Here is an 18526-nt window from a genome sequence, read left to right as displayed (position 1 = left end):
AAGCCCATCCGGGAAACTCATGAAGACAATGGTGCCTAGCTTGCTGCCTTGGTCATTATTATTATTTATTAGACTTGCCAGTCATTTGTTACCTGAAGGTCTTCTAGTGACTGACAGCACGTGAAAAACATTATACCAAAAGAACAGAACAAAGTACAAGGGTCGCAGGAAACTTTGGCAGCGCAGTAGTAACAAAACAACATAGTCTATCAAAAGTCTACCTGATGCTGAAAAGATGTCAATGAAGGTGCCAGACAGACCTCATTGGGGAGAGCAGGTGGGGAGCCACAAATAAAAAGGCCTTGTTGCAATCCTCTGAGCCTCAGAAGAAGGTCTAAGGGTCCAAGTAGGTTCATATTGGGAGAGGCATTAAGAAGATATTGTGGTCCTGAGCTGTAAAGAGCTTTATAGGTGAAAACCAGCCAGTATCCATCACTATTGTACCATGCCGTAGTTGCAGCCTTTGCCAATCTGCTGCTGAGAGTTACAGTACAAACCCCCTGGAGAGAACCAGTTTGTGTGTGAATTCCATTAACTGAACATTTCAGAGGGGTAGCGGTGTTAAGTCTCTCGCAGCACGAAGGTTCTTGTCATAAATTTGTTTACCAGACATGTCCAATGCATGAAGTGAAATCTTAGTTGGCCGGTATATAAAAGAAAATTGTAAGGCTGGAACTGAATGGCAATGAGCTGCAAACATTACAGTTAGTGTCAATTAGAGCTAAAATGGTATGTGAAGGAAACAGCTTCTTTTAGAATTTACTTTGTATTGCTGAGTTGCTTATGTGTTGTGTGAGGAAAGAGTTTTTTGTCCTGAATCTACAGCCCATCATATCCATTGATTTATCCATAAAACAAGCATTTGAAATTTGGAAGAAAAAAATCTCTCTATCCTGCCCAATGCATAATTTTACAAGCCTCAATTTTGTGTCCCCATCCCTCCAGTTAAAAGGGAGAACATGAATGCTGACTAAGCTAAAGATCTCTTTTATTAGCATGAGGAATGCAGTGCAGTTAACTCAACAGGAACCATAATTACCTAAAACTCCCTTCTCATGGATGCGGAAACAGTCTTCCACTCCATAAATGGGTTGATGTGGACAGAAGGTACACACAAAGCACTAATCAACATCAGTTGCTGCATCCCTTGTCTAGCGTAGCATCTAGGCCCAAAGAATGTCTGCAGCCAGTGGTGGCTGGTGCCCACTTGGACTGGTGGGTCGGAAGGCAGGGAGCCCGAACAGTATGTGTAGCCAGAGCCAATGACAGGCAGAACCCACTCATTCTTGGTTTGTTCCCATCCTCCCCACTGCCGAGTTCAAATGGGAACACTGAGACTAAGGAGGAGGACAAAGCTGGCAGCCAGCCCCCCACCACAGACTAGTTGTAAGCAAGAAGGCAGGCAGGTGGTGAGTGGCTGGGAGCGGATTGAAGCTGGTGGGGCCATGCCCCCTTTTGCCCTCCACTGTTTGCAGCTCTAGAGAAGATGAAAGCAGATGAAGTGTTGGTCTGAAGTGCACTCTGTTGGATTGGCGATAGTGTTAGATGGGTTGAGAAGAGGGGATTCTGGCAGCAATTCTGTGTCTACTCAAAAGTAAGACCCATTGAGTTTAACAAGGCTTGCTTCAATGTACGTGGATGAAGGATTGCTGCCTGAGTTGGTCTAACATGGGGCTGTGTGCCTCATAGAATCATAGAATAGTAGAGTTGGAAGGGGCCTATAAGGCCATCGAGTCCAACCCTCTGCACAATGCAGGAATCCAGATCAAAGCATTCCTGACAGATGGCTGCCACCTGCCTCTTGAATGCCTCCAGTGTCAGAGAGCCTGCTACCTCTCTAGGTCATTGGTTCCATTGTCGTATGGCTCTGACAGGAAGTTTTTCCTAATGTTCAGTCGAAATCTGGCTTCCTGTAACTTGAGCCCATTATTCTGTGTCCTGCACTCTGGGACAATCGAGAAGAGATCCCGGCCCTCCTCTGTGTGGCAACCTTTCATGTACTTGAAGAGGTGCTATCATATCTCCCCTCAGCCTTCTCTTCTCCAGGCTAAGCATGCCCTCATAGGGCTTTGTTTCCAGTCCCGATCATCCTTGTTGCCCTCCTCTAAACCTGTTCCAGTTTGTCTGCATCCTTCTTGAAGTGCGGAGACCAGAACTGGGCTCAAGATGAGGCCTAACCAGTGCTGAGTAGAGGGGAACTAATACTTCATGAGATTTGGAAACTATACTTCTGTTAATGCAGCCTCATATAGCATTCACCTTTTTTGCAGCCACATTGCACTGTTGGATCATACTCGGCTTGTGATCAACAACAATTCCACAAACTTTCTCACATGTCGTATTGCTGAGCCAAGTATCCCCCATCTTATAACTCAGTGATTCTCAAACGGTGTGCCCAGACACACTAGGTGTGCCTCAAATATTATGAAAGTATATTTTAAAAATGAGAAGAAACCCATCTGTATAGGGTAAGTAATAATTTTCTATAGTTATTTTTATTCATAGTTTAAAATATATTAATATATTTTTAATTTTGTACACTAAGTGCGCCAGGAAATTTATATATGTTTTACAGTGCCCTGCAAACCAAAAAAGTTTGAGAACCACTGTTACAACTGCATTTGGGTTTTTTCCTAAGTGTAGAACTTTGCATTTATCCCTGTTGAATTTCATTCTGTTGTTTTCAGCCCACTGCTCTAGCCCAGTGGTTCTCAAACTTTTTTGGTTTGCGGGAAATACATTGAAAGTTAACCATTGCCATGATTACCATTGCTCTAGACCAATGGTTCTTAACCTTTTTGGGGGTCACAGATCCCTTTTGAGAATCTGACAAAAGCGATGGACTTCCATAAATAAATCAAATTCATGTTGTTGCATTGGAAATTGTTTTTTTGCACCCAGTTCATGGAAGTCTTTCCATGCACCTCTAATTAAGAACTCCTGCTCCAGACCAGGGTTTCCCAAATTTCTGAATTCGCTGACCCCTTGATGAGCTTAGGAAGTTGCCATCAACCCCAAACCAATACTTAGGAATGTATGTAAATAACATAAAGTCAAGAAATATCAATATATAATCTATGTTTAATAATCATCAATCCCCATTACTAGGAATTATAAAATGTAAAAAAATAAGTACAACAAGTGAAAATGATACTGTACTTGTAATCTTCTCTAATGAGATGAATGGGCCTGATGGGCTTTGGCAAGTGTATGAAAATGGGTTCATTGGCAAGGATGATGTACTCTGTACATGGCCATGCCTTTTATTTCTGAGGCTCACAATTCCACCCCTAGGTCTTTATTTACCCCCTGCACAGTCCCTTTGACCCCAGGGGATCAATATCAACTATGGGAAACCCTGCTCTAGACCTTGAGGTGTGTGGTGCATTGGAAGTTAAGGATGCGAAGATGCAGGCCTGAAAATGTTAGCAAAGAATGCTATGGCGTAGACTCAGAAAATAATTATTTGAAGGGTAGTAGTTTCACTCTCCTGTGGCAAATCAACAGACTGGGACACCTTAAAAATCTAACAAATGTATATGTTTTTTTAAAAAAGAATTAAGGTGCCGCAAGACATTTTGTTATCGTAAAAGGGCCTTTCTCGCTTTGTACATTTCATGGTGCTTGCTTTTGACACACCTGTTTGGGATACAAGTAAAGCATTTATGAGGGGATATTTTATTAAATGTAATTCTGAATTAAAAAAGAAGAAACAACAGAAAATGCAATTAATCTTGGAAGAAATAAAACAAAAAGAGGAAGAATTGAAAAAGAATCCAACTAAAACTTCTACTGTAAATCAAATTAAAATGTTACAGAAACAAGTGTCAATGTTGACAGTTAGAGAAATTGAAAGTAAATTAAACTTTGCTAAACAAAGGACTTTTGAATTTGCAAATAAACCGGGGAAATTGCTAGCATATAAATTAAGAAAAGAACGACAAAAACATCTTATTTTAAATATACAAGAAGGAGATCAGATGTTGACAGACAATATAAAAATCCAAAGGGTTTTTCATCGATATTATTCAACTTTGTACAAGTGTCAGGAAATTCCCTCTGAAAAAATAGAAGAGTATATATCTAAACAGAATTTGCCTAAAATTACAGATTTTCAGCGACAAGCTATTAATGGTCCTATTACGTCAAGAGAAATATCTGAGGCTATAAGTAAAATTAAATTAGGAAAGGCGCCAGGACCGGATGGACTATCAGCAATGTATTACAAATGTTTGGAGGAGGAACTTTTATTACCTTTACAGTATACAATGAATTCTATTTTGCAAGAGGGGAAGATACCGGATAGTTGGAAAAATGCCAATATAACATTAATACCTAAAGAGGAGCAGGATCTAACCAAAACAAAAAATTATCGGCCAATATCTTTATTGAATAATGACTACAAAATTTTTACAATGATTTTGGCTGAAAGAATGAAAATAATATTGCAACAATTTATTCAGGAAGATCAAGCGGGGTTTTTACCTAAAAGACAATTACGTGATAACGTCAGGAATGTTTTGAATGTGTTGGAATATCTAGAACAACGAAATGACATACAAGCAGCTTTGATTTTCTTGGATGCTGAGAAAGCATTTGATAATTTGAATTGGAAATTTATGTTTAAGGTTCTAGAGCAAATGGACTTTGGAGATAATTTTATAAAATGGATCAGATCGATTTATACATCACAGAAGGCACAGATAATTGTCAATGGGGATTTAACGGACTCATGTGAAATACAAAAGGGTACAAGACAGGGATGTCCACTGTCCCCTCTTTTATTTATTTTGGTTCTAGAAGTGCTGCTTAGAGACATAAGGCAAAACAAAAGGATTTCGGGAATAAAGATAAAAAAAGAGGAATATAAATTGAGAGCATTTGCTGACGACTTGATAATTGTATTAGAAAATCCCTTGGAAGGAATCAAAGTATTGATGGATAAACTAGAAGAATTTGGACCATTAACAGGATTTAAGATCAACAACCAAAAAACAAAGATGGTGAAAAATTTATCTTTAAGGGATCAAAAAGAGTTAATGGAGAAGATAGATTTTAAAATAGAAGAAAAGGTGAAATATTTAGGTATTATTATGACAAATAAAAATTCAAAGTTGTTTCATAATAATTATGAAAAATTATGGACAGAGATTAAGAAAGATTTGTTAAAATGGGATAAATTACAGTTGTCATTAATGGGTAGAATATCTGTAATAAAAATGAATGTATTGCCGAGAATGATGTTTCTATTTCAAACAATACCTGTCATATCCTCTGATTTACCTTTTAAACAATGGCAAAAAGATATTTCTAAATTTGTTTGGCAGGGGGAAAAACCAAGAGTTAAATTTAAATTATTACAAGACGCCAAAGAAAGAGGATTGGGATTACCAAATTTGAGACTTTACTTTGCTGCTTGTTGCTTAGTCTGGATAAAGGAATGGATTGTATTGAGGAATAAAAGATTATTGGATTTGGAGGGTCACAACTTGAAGTGGGGATGGCATGGATATTTATGGTATGATAAAGTAAAAGTTAATGTGGATTTTAATAATCATTTTATAAGACGTCCTTTGTTGAAAATATGGAATAAATACAAAACAAGGTTTTTTTCTAAAATACCACATTGTGTTTCAAGTCAAGAAGCATTTTATAGAAGAGAAATGGCTGGAAAAGAGAAATGGTTAACTTACCAAGAACTATTAGAAAATGTGCATGGAGAATATATAATGAAAGAGAGAGAACAACTAATAAAGGAAGGATATAGTTCACAATGGTTTGCCTATTTACAATTGTTAGAAAGATACAAAATGGACAAGAAAATGTATGGGTTTGAAATAAATAAATCTGATTTTGAAATAGGTTTGTGTACAAATGATGAATGTATAATTGCAAAAATGTATAAATTTTTATTGAAAATGGACATGGAAGAAGAACAAGTAAAAGAGTGTATGGTCAAGTGGGCAAAAAACTTTGGTTATAATATACAAATGGATCAATGGGAAAATATGTGGAAAAAAGGTTTGAAATTTACATTATGCTATAATCTTAAAGAAAATTTTTATAAAATGATGTATCGTTGGTATATGACTCCAGAACAGTTGTCAAAAATGTATAGTAATGTTTCTAATGTATGTTGGACATGTAAACAACAAGAAGGATCTTTTTATCATATGTGGTGGTCGTGTAAACAGGCAAAATTATTTTGGGCACAGATAGGTAGGATGATGCAAAAAATCTTCAAGATAAACATTCAGTCAAAGACAGAATTTTTTTTATTGGGTTATATGGATAAACAAAAGGAAAAGAAATATGGAAGAATAATATTATATATGATTACGGCAGCAAGATTATTATATGCACAAAAATGGAAAATGGAATCAATACCAACAATGGAAGAATGGCTATTGAAATTAATGGACTTAGTAGAGACGGACAAATTGACATGCCTTCTCAGAGAAAAAACGACAGATACATTTCTTAAGGAATGGAAGCCTCTTTTGGACTTTTTGTTGAAAGAAAAAAATGAAATGATGATAATGGGATTTGACGATTAATTAAGATAGACTATGGAAAAAAGTGAATTTCGTATGTTTTAGGGGACAGGTTTGATATATATTATATACTTATAGCTGATCTGTAACAAATCGGAAGTCAAGTTCTTTTTATTTTTGTTGTATTGTTTTTGTTGTTTGATTTTGTTGTGTTTGTTTTATAAAAATTTGAATAATAAAAATTATTACAAAAAAAAAACATGTGTTGAAAAATCAGTTCTTTTAACATGGGGTTTCTCTGTTCTTTTTCACACTGTTTTTAAAAGTTTCCATACGTCCATGTGTAGAGAACCTTCTGGAATAGACCAAAGAGGGCCCATCTAGTCCAGCATCCTGTTATCTCAGTGGCCAACCAGATGCCCGTTGTGGGAACCCCAAAAGCAGGACCTGAGAGCAAGAACACTCTCCCCTCCTGTGGTTTGTAGCGACTGGTATTCAGAAGTAAACTTCCTGACTGTGGAAGCAGAGCTGAGCTCTTGTGACGAATAGCCATTCACACACTTATCCTCCATGAATTTGTCTCATTCTCTTTTAAAGTCATCCAGGTTTGCTGGCCATCACTGCCTCTTGTATAAATATAGTATACTAACGTATATTTCACTATACTTGAAATTTGCACGGCAGTCCTATGCATGTCTACTCCAGGAGCAATGCCTTACAGGTAAATTTGTGTAGGGTTGCAATCGTAAAGAGTTTTTTTCTATTTATACACACACACACACATAATAAGACCTGAGTTAGAAAATGTAGGAATGCCTGTTGTTGCTGCTAATGTTACTTTAGGAAAGGGTGGTGGCAGCAGCGCCGCCTCCAGCAACAACAACTTGTTGCCTCATTACACACCTCTGCAAACATCCTGAATTCTTACATTTTTCTCACTATGGAAGGATGGCACAAACTAGTATGAGTTGCCTCTGACTCCACCTAGTGTTGGTCCCTCTGCAATTTGCTCCACCAGTCCCAATGGGCACCAGCCACCTACTTCTGCCAGGAGGGACGTGGGGGTCCAAAACAACCACCATTTGAGTCCTATGTATACCATTTAGAAAGGTGTGTGTATCTATCGTATAGGGCTGGTGTGCAGGGCCAGCTGGTGCCTATTGGGACTGGTGGCGTGGAAGGCGTGGAGCCGGAGCCAAGGCAGGCTCAGCTGAGTTGTCAGTAAGGCAGGCAGGCGAGGGCCGGCTGAGGTTGGTGGGGCTAACAAAGCCAGCCTCCACTGGTGTGGTGGGACTTCACCATAGAGATTCCAAAGGTTATAGCCGCTCGTCCGTTTGAGAGTTTATTTTCTTTATTTATAACGTGCACTTTCATAAAAGTATATCAAGGCTGTATACAACATGCAAATTATAATAAAATCAGTAAAAGTATCCCTAAAATATTATAAACATCAACAAAACATCCATAAATACTTGTTAAAAAGGGAGAGGCCTGTTTAAATAATAGTTTTCGGAAGAAGGCAGGAAATGGTGTCACCTGACATTTCCTAGTAGTTCATAGGGAGAAGTCATGTTTGAAGGCCCCCTGGGCGTAAGTGAAAGCTGCCCATAGGAATCAGTGGGGAAACGCCCTCTTTTAATGATGCTCTTAACTGAACATCCATGTGGCTACTCCATCATCAAACAAACAAATACTATAGCAGCAAAGAAATTAGTTTTTTGCTCTTTCTAATGCGGGTGCTGCTCCAAGTAAAATGGGGGTTGGCAGCCTAGCTTAATTTAATGTGAAAGGCAAGGAGGGGGCAATGGAGAAGGTGGTGGAAGCCTGAGAAAGAAACGGAGGGGGTCCCACGTATTCATTCTGGGCCTGCCCTCTTTCTGTTTCTGCCTTGCCCACCACCAGGTTATCCCTGAGAGAATGTGGACCTCGACAGAAAAAAGTTGCCCACCTCTGCTATTTTATATCTATCTATAGTTTTGCAGCCTAACAAAAACAACCCTGCCAATGCAAATTCCCACGCAAATTCAGGTTGTTGTCCATTTATATACCATTTAATTTCAAAATAGCCTTTGAAATGGTTTACAAAGTATGAAAGCCAGTGACAACGATTTTTTTAAAAAAAAAATGTAATTAAAATACATTTTGCAGATTGAAGAGTGGCTGATGACAGCCCTGCAGTGTAGGTCATTCTGACATTCTTACGTTGAGAGCCGAGGCTGAGACTACGCTGCCATGTAGTCTGATCATATTTCACCCTGATGACAGGTTGGAGATCAGGCTGAGGCAGAGAAGGAGAGTGTAGAGAGAATCAACAACGCTGCGCTTAATTAGGGTGCTGACATCAGGCCGAAAGTACTGTACACAGCACCCCTGCAGTGGTGTCCAGAGTTGTCGTCAGCCCTACACTGCAAGCTGGGCTGAAGTTGACCATAATCCTGCAATGTTTTTCCAAAGGAAATACTGCAGGTGGGCTGAAACTGGTTTGAATTCTCAACCAACTCTTCCCCCCCCAAAAAAGAAGAAGCCCTCTTCAGTGCTTAAGGCTGCAGTCCCATACATACTTACCTGGGAGAAAGTCGCACTGAAGCCAATGAATGAAACTTATTTCCGAGTAGAAGCACTGAAAAGGTTCGAACACTCAACAAAATTAAACGTTTCACATGAAATAATATCTAACTGAGAAAGAAGAGCCTTTCTTTTGCTGGCCCCTATTGTTTGGGGCGTTGGACGCAGGCTGCCGCCCAATTTCAGTTACGTTAAAATATTGTTCACTGATAACAGGGAGCAGAGCTTGGAAAAGTTACTTTTTTGAACTACAACTCCCATCAGCCCCAGCCAGCATGGCCACTGGATTGGGCTGATGGGAGTTGTAGTTCAAAAAAGTAACTTTTCCAAGCTCTGACTGGGAGCAGCTTGTCCTTAATATAAAATAAAGGTTGTAAGACCAAAACGTGCTCAGTGGTTCACTCTATTGTATTTAACAAGTCTACAGGGGCTTTCGACTTTACCGGAAGTTCAGCTGCCGACATGTGCATGTGTCGCTCTAACCTTCTCCTCCCATCTCTATGGCTGTGTGACTATTGGCTGCTGTCTGCCCATTCTTTCTCAGTTCTGCGAGGTGTGATTGGACAGCCGGACAGGAAGTAAGAGAGCAGGCCTTGGAAAAGCCAGAGCAGCCCCTCAGCAGAGGGAGGACTAGCGCTGGTCACGCCGCTACGGTGGGCTATGGTGAGTCCCTTCTGCCCTGGTTTAGGGTCTCGTTGGAGGGCCGGAGAAGGGATGCCCATTTCTTTAGGTGGTGCTCAGTTCTAGTCCTACTCACTGCAGTTAATCGACATGACTAGCTTAGGTTCATTCATTTCAGTAGGTCTACTTTGAGTAGGACTTAGCATACGACCCCTTTTCTCTCCTTCGTTGGGAATAAATGGAATGGCGTTGGAAGGGCTGCAACATTTCTCTGGCACCGCCCCCCAGCAATTTAACTAATTAATATTATTTCCAAATTTACAACAATTTTAACGAATGGTTTACATTGTAAAACATAATGTATAAACGTTCAGAAAAACAAACAAAGAAAATGCATTTCATTTATTCATTCACTTATTTAAATTGTTTTCTAGTTACAGAATTTGCAAGTTTCTGTAAGAAAATATTCAGTGTATAAAACTCAGGAAAGAGTTTTCCCTTACTCGGGAAATTCAGAGAACAACACTTCAAAATTCAGATGTCTGAAATGTGTGGAATCAATAAACCTATTTAGTTATTTTACTCCATTTATAAATCCAGGTGCTGGACTACAACCTGGGAGACCAGGGTTCGAATCCCCACACAGCCATGAAGCTCACTGGGTGACCTTGGCCCAGTCACTGCCTCTCAGCCTCAGAGGGAGGAATGGTAAACCCCCTCTGAATACCGCTTACCATGAAAACCCTATTCATACGGTCGCCATAAGTTGGAATTGACTTGAAGGCAGTCCATTTCCATTTTCCCATAAAATATCGTGAAGTGATTTCACAATAAAAAGTCAGCAATGAAAACAATTACCCAGTTTCATTTTTTAAAAACAATTATACAATTAAAGAACAATTATGAACAGTTTTATGGTGTAGTGGTTAGTGTGTTGGACTAGAACCTGGGACGCCAGGATTTAAATCCCCACTAAGCCATGAAGCTTGCTGGGTGACTTTGGACCAGTTGCTGCCTCTCAGCTTAACGTACCTCACAGGGTTGTCGTGAGGTTAAAATGGAGAGGGAAGAGAACCATGTAGACCACCTTAAGCTCCTTGAAGGAAAGATGGGATTTAAATGTAAAAATAAATAAGTATCCCCCCCCCAAATCATATCCAGTACAGGTACAGATTGGGATAAAGACCTTCACTTAAAAGGCTTGTTGAAAAAGGAAGATTTCAGTACCTGCCAAATAGACAATAAATATGGTACCTGTGTGATGTAATGGAAAGGAGTTCCAAAAGGTAGGCAGTACCACACTAAAGGCCCAATTCCTACCTGGTTCTCATCCCACCTGATGAGATGGTATCTGTAGGAGGTCTTCTCCCACATGGTGCAGTGATTGGTTGGATCTATAAGGGGTAAGACTTTTTTTGTCTGCCCCATTTTTTTGAGCGGCTCCCATTTTTGTTGAACCCTAACATGTTAAAACCCTGAATGGCTCAGGAGTCAGTGGACTGAATGAGGGCTTCTTCCTATATCATCCTGCCTGGCTTTTGAGATTGACTGGCCTGAGGGGCCCTTCTGGCAGGACCATCATTAAATGAGAGTACAGTAAGGGTGGGGAGCCTCAGGCCGGGGGGCCAAATGCAGCCCTCTGGGCCTCTCTAGCTGGATCCTGGAATTCTCTCCAAGCCACACTACTCACCAGCCCTGCTTCACCCACTCCTTGAGTGTTTGCCTGGCTAGGATGTGTCCTTGAACTCACTTCCTTGGTTGCATGGATGGCGTGCGTGTGAGTGATTGTGTGTAGAAACCAGCCTGGTGTACAAAGGTGAAATTTACATCTGTTGCTCTGCCCACTTTTGGTTCCGGCCCCATCCACCACAGGCATGTGGCCCTTGGAAGGTTGCCCAGAAGCAAAAACATTTGCAAGCCATTGGGTTAGCGGATCTATAGATTGCCAGAGAGCTTTCTCGGCAATGGCGCTCTGGTTGTGGACCACCCTCCTGGCCCTGCCCCAGAGATCTGGCTGGCACCAACTTCATTTAACTTTCAATGCCAGCTAAATACCTTTTTCTTACTCCTGGCCTCCCAAATGCCTATGGACATAGCTGCATAGTTACAGAAAGTTGCTATAGATAACTATACGGGTTATTGACAGTTTTAATCATATCTTGTTGTTTCATTGTATATCCCACTTATATCTTATATCCCACCCTGAAATCACTTGCAAGGAGTCAGTCCTTCAGTGTGTCAGCACTTCCTCTTTGAAACTCCCTGCCTATAGATATTAGGCAGGGACCAACCCTGTACTGTTTTCAACACCTGAAATCATCTTTATTTCAGGAAGGCTATCCAGGCATGTAGTTTTAACCTGCACTTTTATTATGTATAATTGGTTTTTTTTAATCCTGTGTTTAAATATTGATAACATTTCATGTCAACTTATTTTTAATGTCTGCTTTTATTGGTATTTTTAATGAATGCTTTAATCTGTTCTTTGTAAACCATTTAGAGGTTTGATGTTGAGTAAGTGGCATACAAATTTTGTCAAATAATAAAGTTGCAGATCTATGTTTTATCTTGACTGTTTATCATTGGAATGACCCTCATTTTTCTTCTTCCTTCCATTGTTTCAGGCCACTGCTACAGACCAGTTGGTCGGATATGGCTTAGTAGCCTTCAGTCTTGTTCTCTTTGCTTACTATACCACCTGGATTATCATACTGGTATGGTCTTTACTTGCTTAATGATTGTATTTCTAAATCTTTATTTTGGTACACTTGTATCCTGAGGTGGGGAACCTCAGGCCCTGGGGCCAAATGTGGTCCTCCAGGCCTAGCTGGTTTAGTACTAACTCAGTATTGTCTACACTGAGTGGCAGCAGTTCTCCAGGGTTTTAGATTGTTGTCTTTTCCAGTCTTGATCTGGAGATGCTGGGGATTGAACCTGTGGCCTTCTTCATGGAAAACAGATGCCTTCCCACTGAGCTATTGACCTTTCCCAAGAAAGTCCCATTGCCTGGTGCATGATCCTTTTAACTGGAAGATCCAGGGATTGCTGGATGCAAAGTGTGCCCCCCCTTATTGTTGAGTTTGTGGTCTTTCCACTAATAAGGAAGCCCTTCAACTTTCACAAACTCTCACCCCCCAAAAAAGTGCCGGGGACTTTGTGCAACAGCTTTGAGGTTACGCGCAACTGCTAAAGGGAGCAGGCAGAAGTCTTTCTCCTCTTACGCTCACTGACATTTGTGTGTCTTCCCTCAGCCTTTCATTGAAAGCGACCATCTGATTCACAAGTATTTTTTGCCACGGGAATATTCTGTGATCATCCCTGTGGTTGCAGGGCTGCTGTTGCTGTTGTTTGTAGGTGAGTCAGATCTGTGTCTTGGTGGTTTTTTTTTTCAGATGGAAGCTTGGGATAAGAACTTAGCAAAGGATCTTTGTACTAGTTCATTCATTTATTATCATTATTATACTGTCCAATAGATAAAATACTCTGGGGAGTAAACAATATATTATTTAAAAGCCATAAATTTTTTTTGGGGGGAGCCTTCAGATGTCATTAGATTCCAGCTCCCATCTGCCCTGCCAGCATGGGGCCAGGGATGATGGGAGTTGTCCAACAATGTCTGAAGCGCTGCACATTCCTCTTCCCTGATGTAATTCATTAATCAATTAAAACATGACCTCCCTAATGGCATCCCATTTGAAAAAAGAGTCTTGGACTGCCTCCAAGTCGATTCCGACTTATGGCAACCCTATGAATACGGTTTTTCATGGTAAGCAGTATTCAGAGGTGGTTTACCATTGCCTTCCTCTGAGGCTGAGAGGCGGTGACTCGTCCAAGGTCACCCATTGAGCTTCATGGCTGGTGTGGGAATTCGAACCCTGGTCTTGGGTCATAGTCCAACAGTCTAATCACTACGCCACACTGGCTCTCTTACGCCATGTTTAAAGATGAGAAGAAAAAAATTATTATGGAATAACCTCTCATAAATAGATTTTTAAATTTTTACTGCAAAAATTAAAATCATTACAAAATAAATACGGCCAAGCAACCCTGAACACGCCCAATCTCGTCTGATCTCGGAAGCTAAGCAGGGTCAGGCCTGGTTAGTACTTGGATGGGAGACCGCCTGGGAATACTGGGTGCCGTAGGCTTAGAGGAAGGCAATGGTAAACCACCTCTGAATACCTCTTACCAAGAAAACCCTATGAATATATCCAAAAAAAGATTCTTAGGGTTGCCATAAGTCAAAATCGACTTGAAGACATATAACAACAAACAAAATAAATAACATTATATATGTAAACATGAAACATAAATATAATTTCATAATTGCATGTTCCATATACGAAAGTCATGGTTTAAAGAGTGCTGTATACACTTATTAGGCATCCTTAATTGCAATTATATTTTAAGCAGAATGTCAAACTATATGAGTGAAAATAATAAAGTTGGACATTGTCTTGAAATGTTACGCTCTAATAATTCACACACATGCACCCAAAACCCACAACTATTTATCTAGAGCATTTTTTAACCCCCCTCTTCATGTGAATAAAGCCTTCTAGAGTGACTTACAAAGATCAGGAAGAAAATCCCTGCCCTCAGAAAGATTTTACTCAAAACTGAAGTGGAGGGGAAAAGCAAATTCAGGCACTAGTTCAGGGATGGGAAACTTCTGGTGTGCGGCCTGATTGCAGTCCACATCCTCCTCCCCACCCTGACATATGTGACATCTGGTATGTGGCAAATGGAGAGGCATGGCTGCAAAAACCAGGATTGAATTCCTCACACATCAGCTGATCAATATTGCTTGACTCAAGCAGTTCAATACTGCTTGGTTTGGGTGCGACAGCCATTTCCTACCAGGAACTAGCTGATGTGCTCAAACCCTACAGCAAGCAGGATTGAACCTTGATGCATGGTGAGTTCAATCCTGCTTGGTTCGGGTGTGCCAGCAAGCTCCTGCTGGGAACTGACTGATGCACCTGAACCCTGGGGAAAGCAGGACTGAACCATACCTTGCAACGAGCTGGACTGGAAAACAGTTTAAAGAATCAGAAACTGCTGGTCTTTCAGCAGAGCTGATAGAGTAGTTCTGCTTCTGTTCTGTGGCCTGATGGAATAGCTCCTGCCAGGTGACAATTGAGGGAGGGAGAAGTCTGGATGGAAGTGACTTCTCAGCAGAGCCTGTCTTACTTGTTTTCAATTCTTTCTTTCACATGATAACCTAGAAAACCTGATATATAAAGCCCTTGACACTTTGGGATCAGTTTACTTCTGGGATTGCCTTACCCCAAATATGCCCGCTTGATTGCTTCAATCTGTGGAACTGGACCTGTTACAGGTGCCACATAATACTAATTCTGCACTTGTAAGAAATCAGCCTGTTAGTGTGGCAGCATCTACATCTTGGAACTCAGGCAGGTGCCTTCTCTGTATTTTTGGGGCCTGCTTAAAACATTTCTGTTTAGGCAAACCTATCCAGAATCATAGATGCTGACGTGTTTTCATCTCTTTTTAGTTTACTGCTATTTTGTTTCTCAAATGTTTTGATTACTTTTTTAAACTGTTTTTTTAAATAATTTTAAAGTTTCTTGTAAGCCATTTACAGGTTTTCTCACAATCAAGTGGTACATACTGTACATTCTGTTAAATAAAAATGAATAAATAATTTAAAGCCTAGCAGGGAAGGGGAGTGGAATGAGATTCCTCCCTGCTTCGAAATATCTGGGGAAGAGTTTTAGCAGGGCACAACTTCCCTTCCAGCTCCCAAAGCTCCCTCTCCGCAGAACAGCTTCCTTTCTCCAGTAACCTGACGCCGGAGTGTTAACTGTTGCTCAGGGCAGTGTCCTTAATTGGATTTCTCTTCTCTTTTGTTGGGTAGGAACGTTTATAGCCACCATCACATGGAAAAACCGGAAATCTGGGAAGAAATCTGCCTGAAAGTGCCGAGATGGAAGAAGGACAGAACAAACCCTGCAACCTCTTGGTGGCAGTGGCACGTTTTCTGGGATGACTGAGCCCGCAGTACCTAGCAGATGCTGGGAAGGGCAAGGGACCTTGAGTATTATCCTCACCAGCCTGCCCCGGTGTCAGCATAGCCTCCCAATGTATGGACCAAAGGGATTCATAGCCCGAGGGACCCCAAACGATGCTCTTCTGTGGCTGCCTGCTGGGATAGGTAGACCAAGCTATTTTGTGCCCTCTGCACCCCTGTGTCCTCCTGGCTGTCCCATTATCCTGCCAAGAGCCTCACTCGGGTAGCCAACACAATGCCCTCCAGATGTTGCCAGACTCCCATCATCCCTGAACCACTGGCCATACTGGTTGGGGCTGATGGGAGTCTCAGCATCAACTGGAGGGCACCAGGTTCCCCATTCGGGCTCTAAGAGGCATTCCCTCTCTCAGGCAGGAATGCCTTTTCTAAATAGAGGCATTCCTCCACTTTTCAAATGCTGTTAGGGAATGCTGCTGCTTAGAGCAAGGACTGGGGAAACCTTGGGCCCTCCAGATAATGCTGAATGACAGCTCCCATCATCCCTGGTCACTGGCCATGCTTGCTGGGACTGATGGGAACTGTAGTTCAGCAACATCTGGAGGGCCAAAGGTTCCCCACACCAGCCTCATTTTGCTGACACCGTTTTTTCCTCTTACCCTGCCTCTCTTCCTCCTCCTTCAATTCCCCCTCCCAGTCCTTTTAGCTTTTTGGTCCACGTTCTTTCTTTAGATTAGCCTTCCCAGCCTGGTGCCCTCCAGTTTTTTTGGACTACAATTCCCAGCCAGCCCCAGCCAGCACAGCTCCATCCTGCCCACCCATCCCTTGCTGGGCAAAATCACAAGAGGGTCCTGGGAACATTTCCACTGTGTTGAGTAGCAGTCTTTTGGAGAACATCAGTTTTGAAGCATATAGCTGAAATCAGCCTGCTTGCTGTTACTCTGACCCAGAGTAAAACTTCAAAGTTATCCAACAGGTAAGCAGGCCCCAAACAAGAGCAGAGCTTCACTTACAACCATACGACATTGCATCACCCCTGAGTATTGGCCATGCTGCCTGCAGCTCATGGGAACAGTATCTGAAGGGCTACAGATTTCACCCGTCCCTGGCTTACAGCTTGACTGAGACCAGCCCGTGTAGCCTGGTGTTCCAAGGGGTTCAAGCAGTGCACAAGTGCCCCCTGCTGTTGTCTTGGAATACTACTGTGGTTTTCTGACCTCCAGTTTTTTTGTATTGGAACAGAAGTTAACCTGATAGCTGGATAAATGGAGGTATAAAAGCCCAGGGGAGCTCGGCTCAGATAACTTGGGGATTGGCAAGCAGGCAGAACGTTTTGCAAAATCTCTCTACCGTTCGTATGGGAGGGGGGAATGGCAGCATCATCTTTAAGGCCAAGTGAGGGAATACTTGTACGGTACTTGTAGTTGAAAATGGATTTCCTGCCCAAAATGTCTTGAACTCACTGCAATAAACGGTTTTCCTAGAATCCCTCTTTCTTTCATAGTAGTATTACTATTGCCATTACTATTACTATAATTGAGAGACAGTGTGGCATAGTGGTTAGAGTGTTGGACTACAACCTGGGAGACCAGGGTTCGCATCCCCACACAGCCATGGAGCTCACTGGGTGACCTTGGACCAGTCACTGCCTGTCAGCCTCAGAGGAAGGCTATGGTAAACCCTCTCTGAACAACACTTACAATGAAAACCCTATTCATAGGGTTGCCCATAAGTCGGAATCAACTTGAAGGGCAGTCCATTTCCATTTTGTCATTACTATTATTACTATTCTGTTTCCTGTATGTTTGTCTGTATGTATTACGGACTCCCCTGCTCAGAACTGTGTCCTCAGCCTCCCCCCTGTGTGGCTGGGTCATCTTGGCAGCCCTAGTAATAAAGCATTGACTGGTTTCTCCATGGATAAAGTCTTGCAGGCTCTGTCTTTTTTTCTTCTCCATCTTTGTTGGTTATTCAAAGTACTTATAAAGCTGTTTTTCTGGGTCATGCTCTTGCAAACAACGAAAAATAAAAATGAAGATACATCACACCAATGTTAGGGGAAAGGAAGCATGTGGGGCTGGGAAGGGAGAAAAATATAAAAGCAAAACCCTTTTCTGCCTCTGGATCAAGAAATTCTACTTAAAATGAGGGAGGCTGTCATAATATCTCCAGAGCAAATGTCTCTACTTAGCTAGAGGAAAGCTGAACTAGGGAACTATTTGCCACAAGGAAAACACTGTGCCAAATAATTCAGCAATTCCCAAAGATGGATTCAATATCAGCAGAAAGTGATGCTAATAATTGTCAGCTGATCATGCCAAACTCTGCCTCTGCCTGCCCCCATTTTGTAATTGGTGGGTCTCTAATTTTCATCTGTCCTAAGTGGGCCCTGCAAGTAGAACATTTCAGAATCCCTGCTTTAAACACATCAGAATAGTATACAATAGTATGAGAAAGCAGCCCTGCATCACATCAATTATCAATTGGGGAAAAGGGGGATAATTTCAACACCGAATGCTTGTTCTGAAGAGGGTAGCAGAATTCAATCAGAAGGGAGTTCCGTAACTAGGGGAAGCACAAGGTGTCCACATAGCCCCCTTACATTTTCTCTTCACAGCAACCCTGTCAGGTGGGTTAGGCTGAGAAAGGTTGACTGGCCCAGAGGTCACCCAGTGAACTTGACTGGGGATTTGGACCTGGGTCTCTAAACACTACACTAGTCCAGTTGAGGTCTTTATTGGCAGGGTCTGAATCATCCTGCTGGAATCTGGCATAGAGGGCGAGTCCCTTGATGCGCAAGTATCACATCTCCCCTTGCCCCCTGAAAGAGGATTGTGGTTGGGAGTGGGGAAGA

At 41.6% G+C, this 18526-nt stretch overlaps 1 protein-coding gene and 1 pseudogene across 1 annotated transcript; both read left to right on the top strand.

Moving 5' to 3' along the window:
* Nucleotides 1-9613: 9613 nt before the first annotated feature.
* Nucleotides 9614-17597, top strand: DPM2 (dolichyl-phosphate mannosyltransferase subunit 2, regulatory). The gene is made up of 4 exons (XM_061603851.1): nucleotides 9614-9722; nucleotides 12305-12394; nucleotides 12932-13034; nucleotides 15562-17597. Exons 1-4 carry the CDS (start codon nucleotides 9720-9722, stop codon nucleotides 15618-15620), a joined length of 255 nt encoding a protein of 84 aa, XP_061459835.1. The 5' UTR covers nucleotides 9614-9719; the 3' UTR covers nucleotides 15621-17597.
* Nucleotides 13710-13828, top strand: LOC133374083 (5S ribosomal RNA; annotated as a pseudogene).
* Nucleotides 17598-18526: the final 929 nt, after the last annotated feature.

Source organism: Rhineura floridana, chromosome 20 (assembly GCF_030035675.1).
Source record: "Rhineura floridana isolate rRhiFlo1 chromosome 20, rRhiFlo1.hap2, whole genome shotgun sequence".
Classification (NCBI taxonomy): domain Eukaryota; kingdom Metazoa; phylum Chordata; class Lepidosauria; order Squamata; family Rhineuridae; genus Rhineura; species Rhineura floridana.
The sequence above is the reverse complement of the archived record's forward strand: the minus strand, read 5'-3'. Positions and strand labels throughout refer to the sequence as shown.

Coding starts and splice junctions, on each gene's coding strand:
- DPM2 (XM_061603851.1), top strand. Junction 12,395..12,931: donor CCACCTGGATTATCATACTG/GTATGGTCTTTA, acceptor GTCTTCCCTCAG/CCTTTCATTGAAAGCGACCA. Junction 13,035..15,561: donor GCTGTTGCTGTTGTTTGTAG/GTGAGTCAGATC, acceptor TTTGTTGGGTAG/GAACGTTTATAGCCACCATC.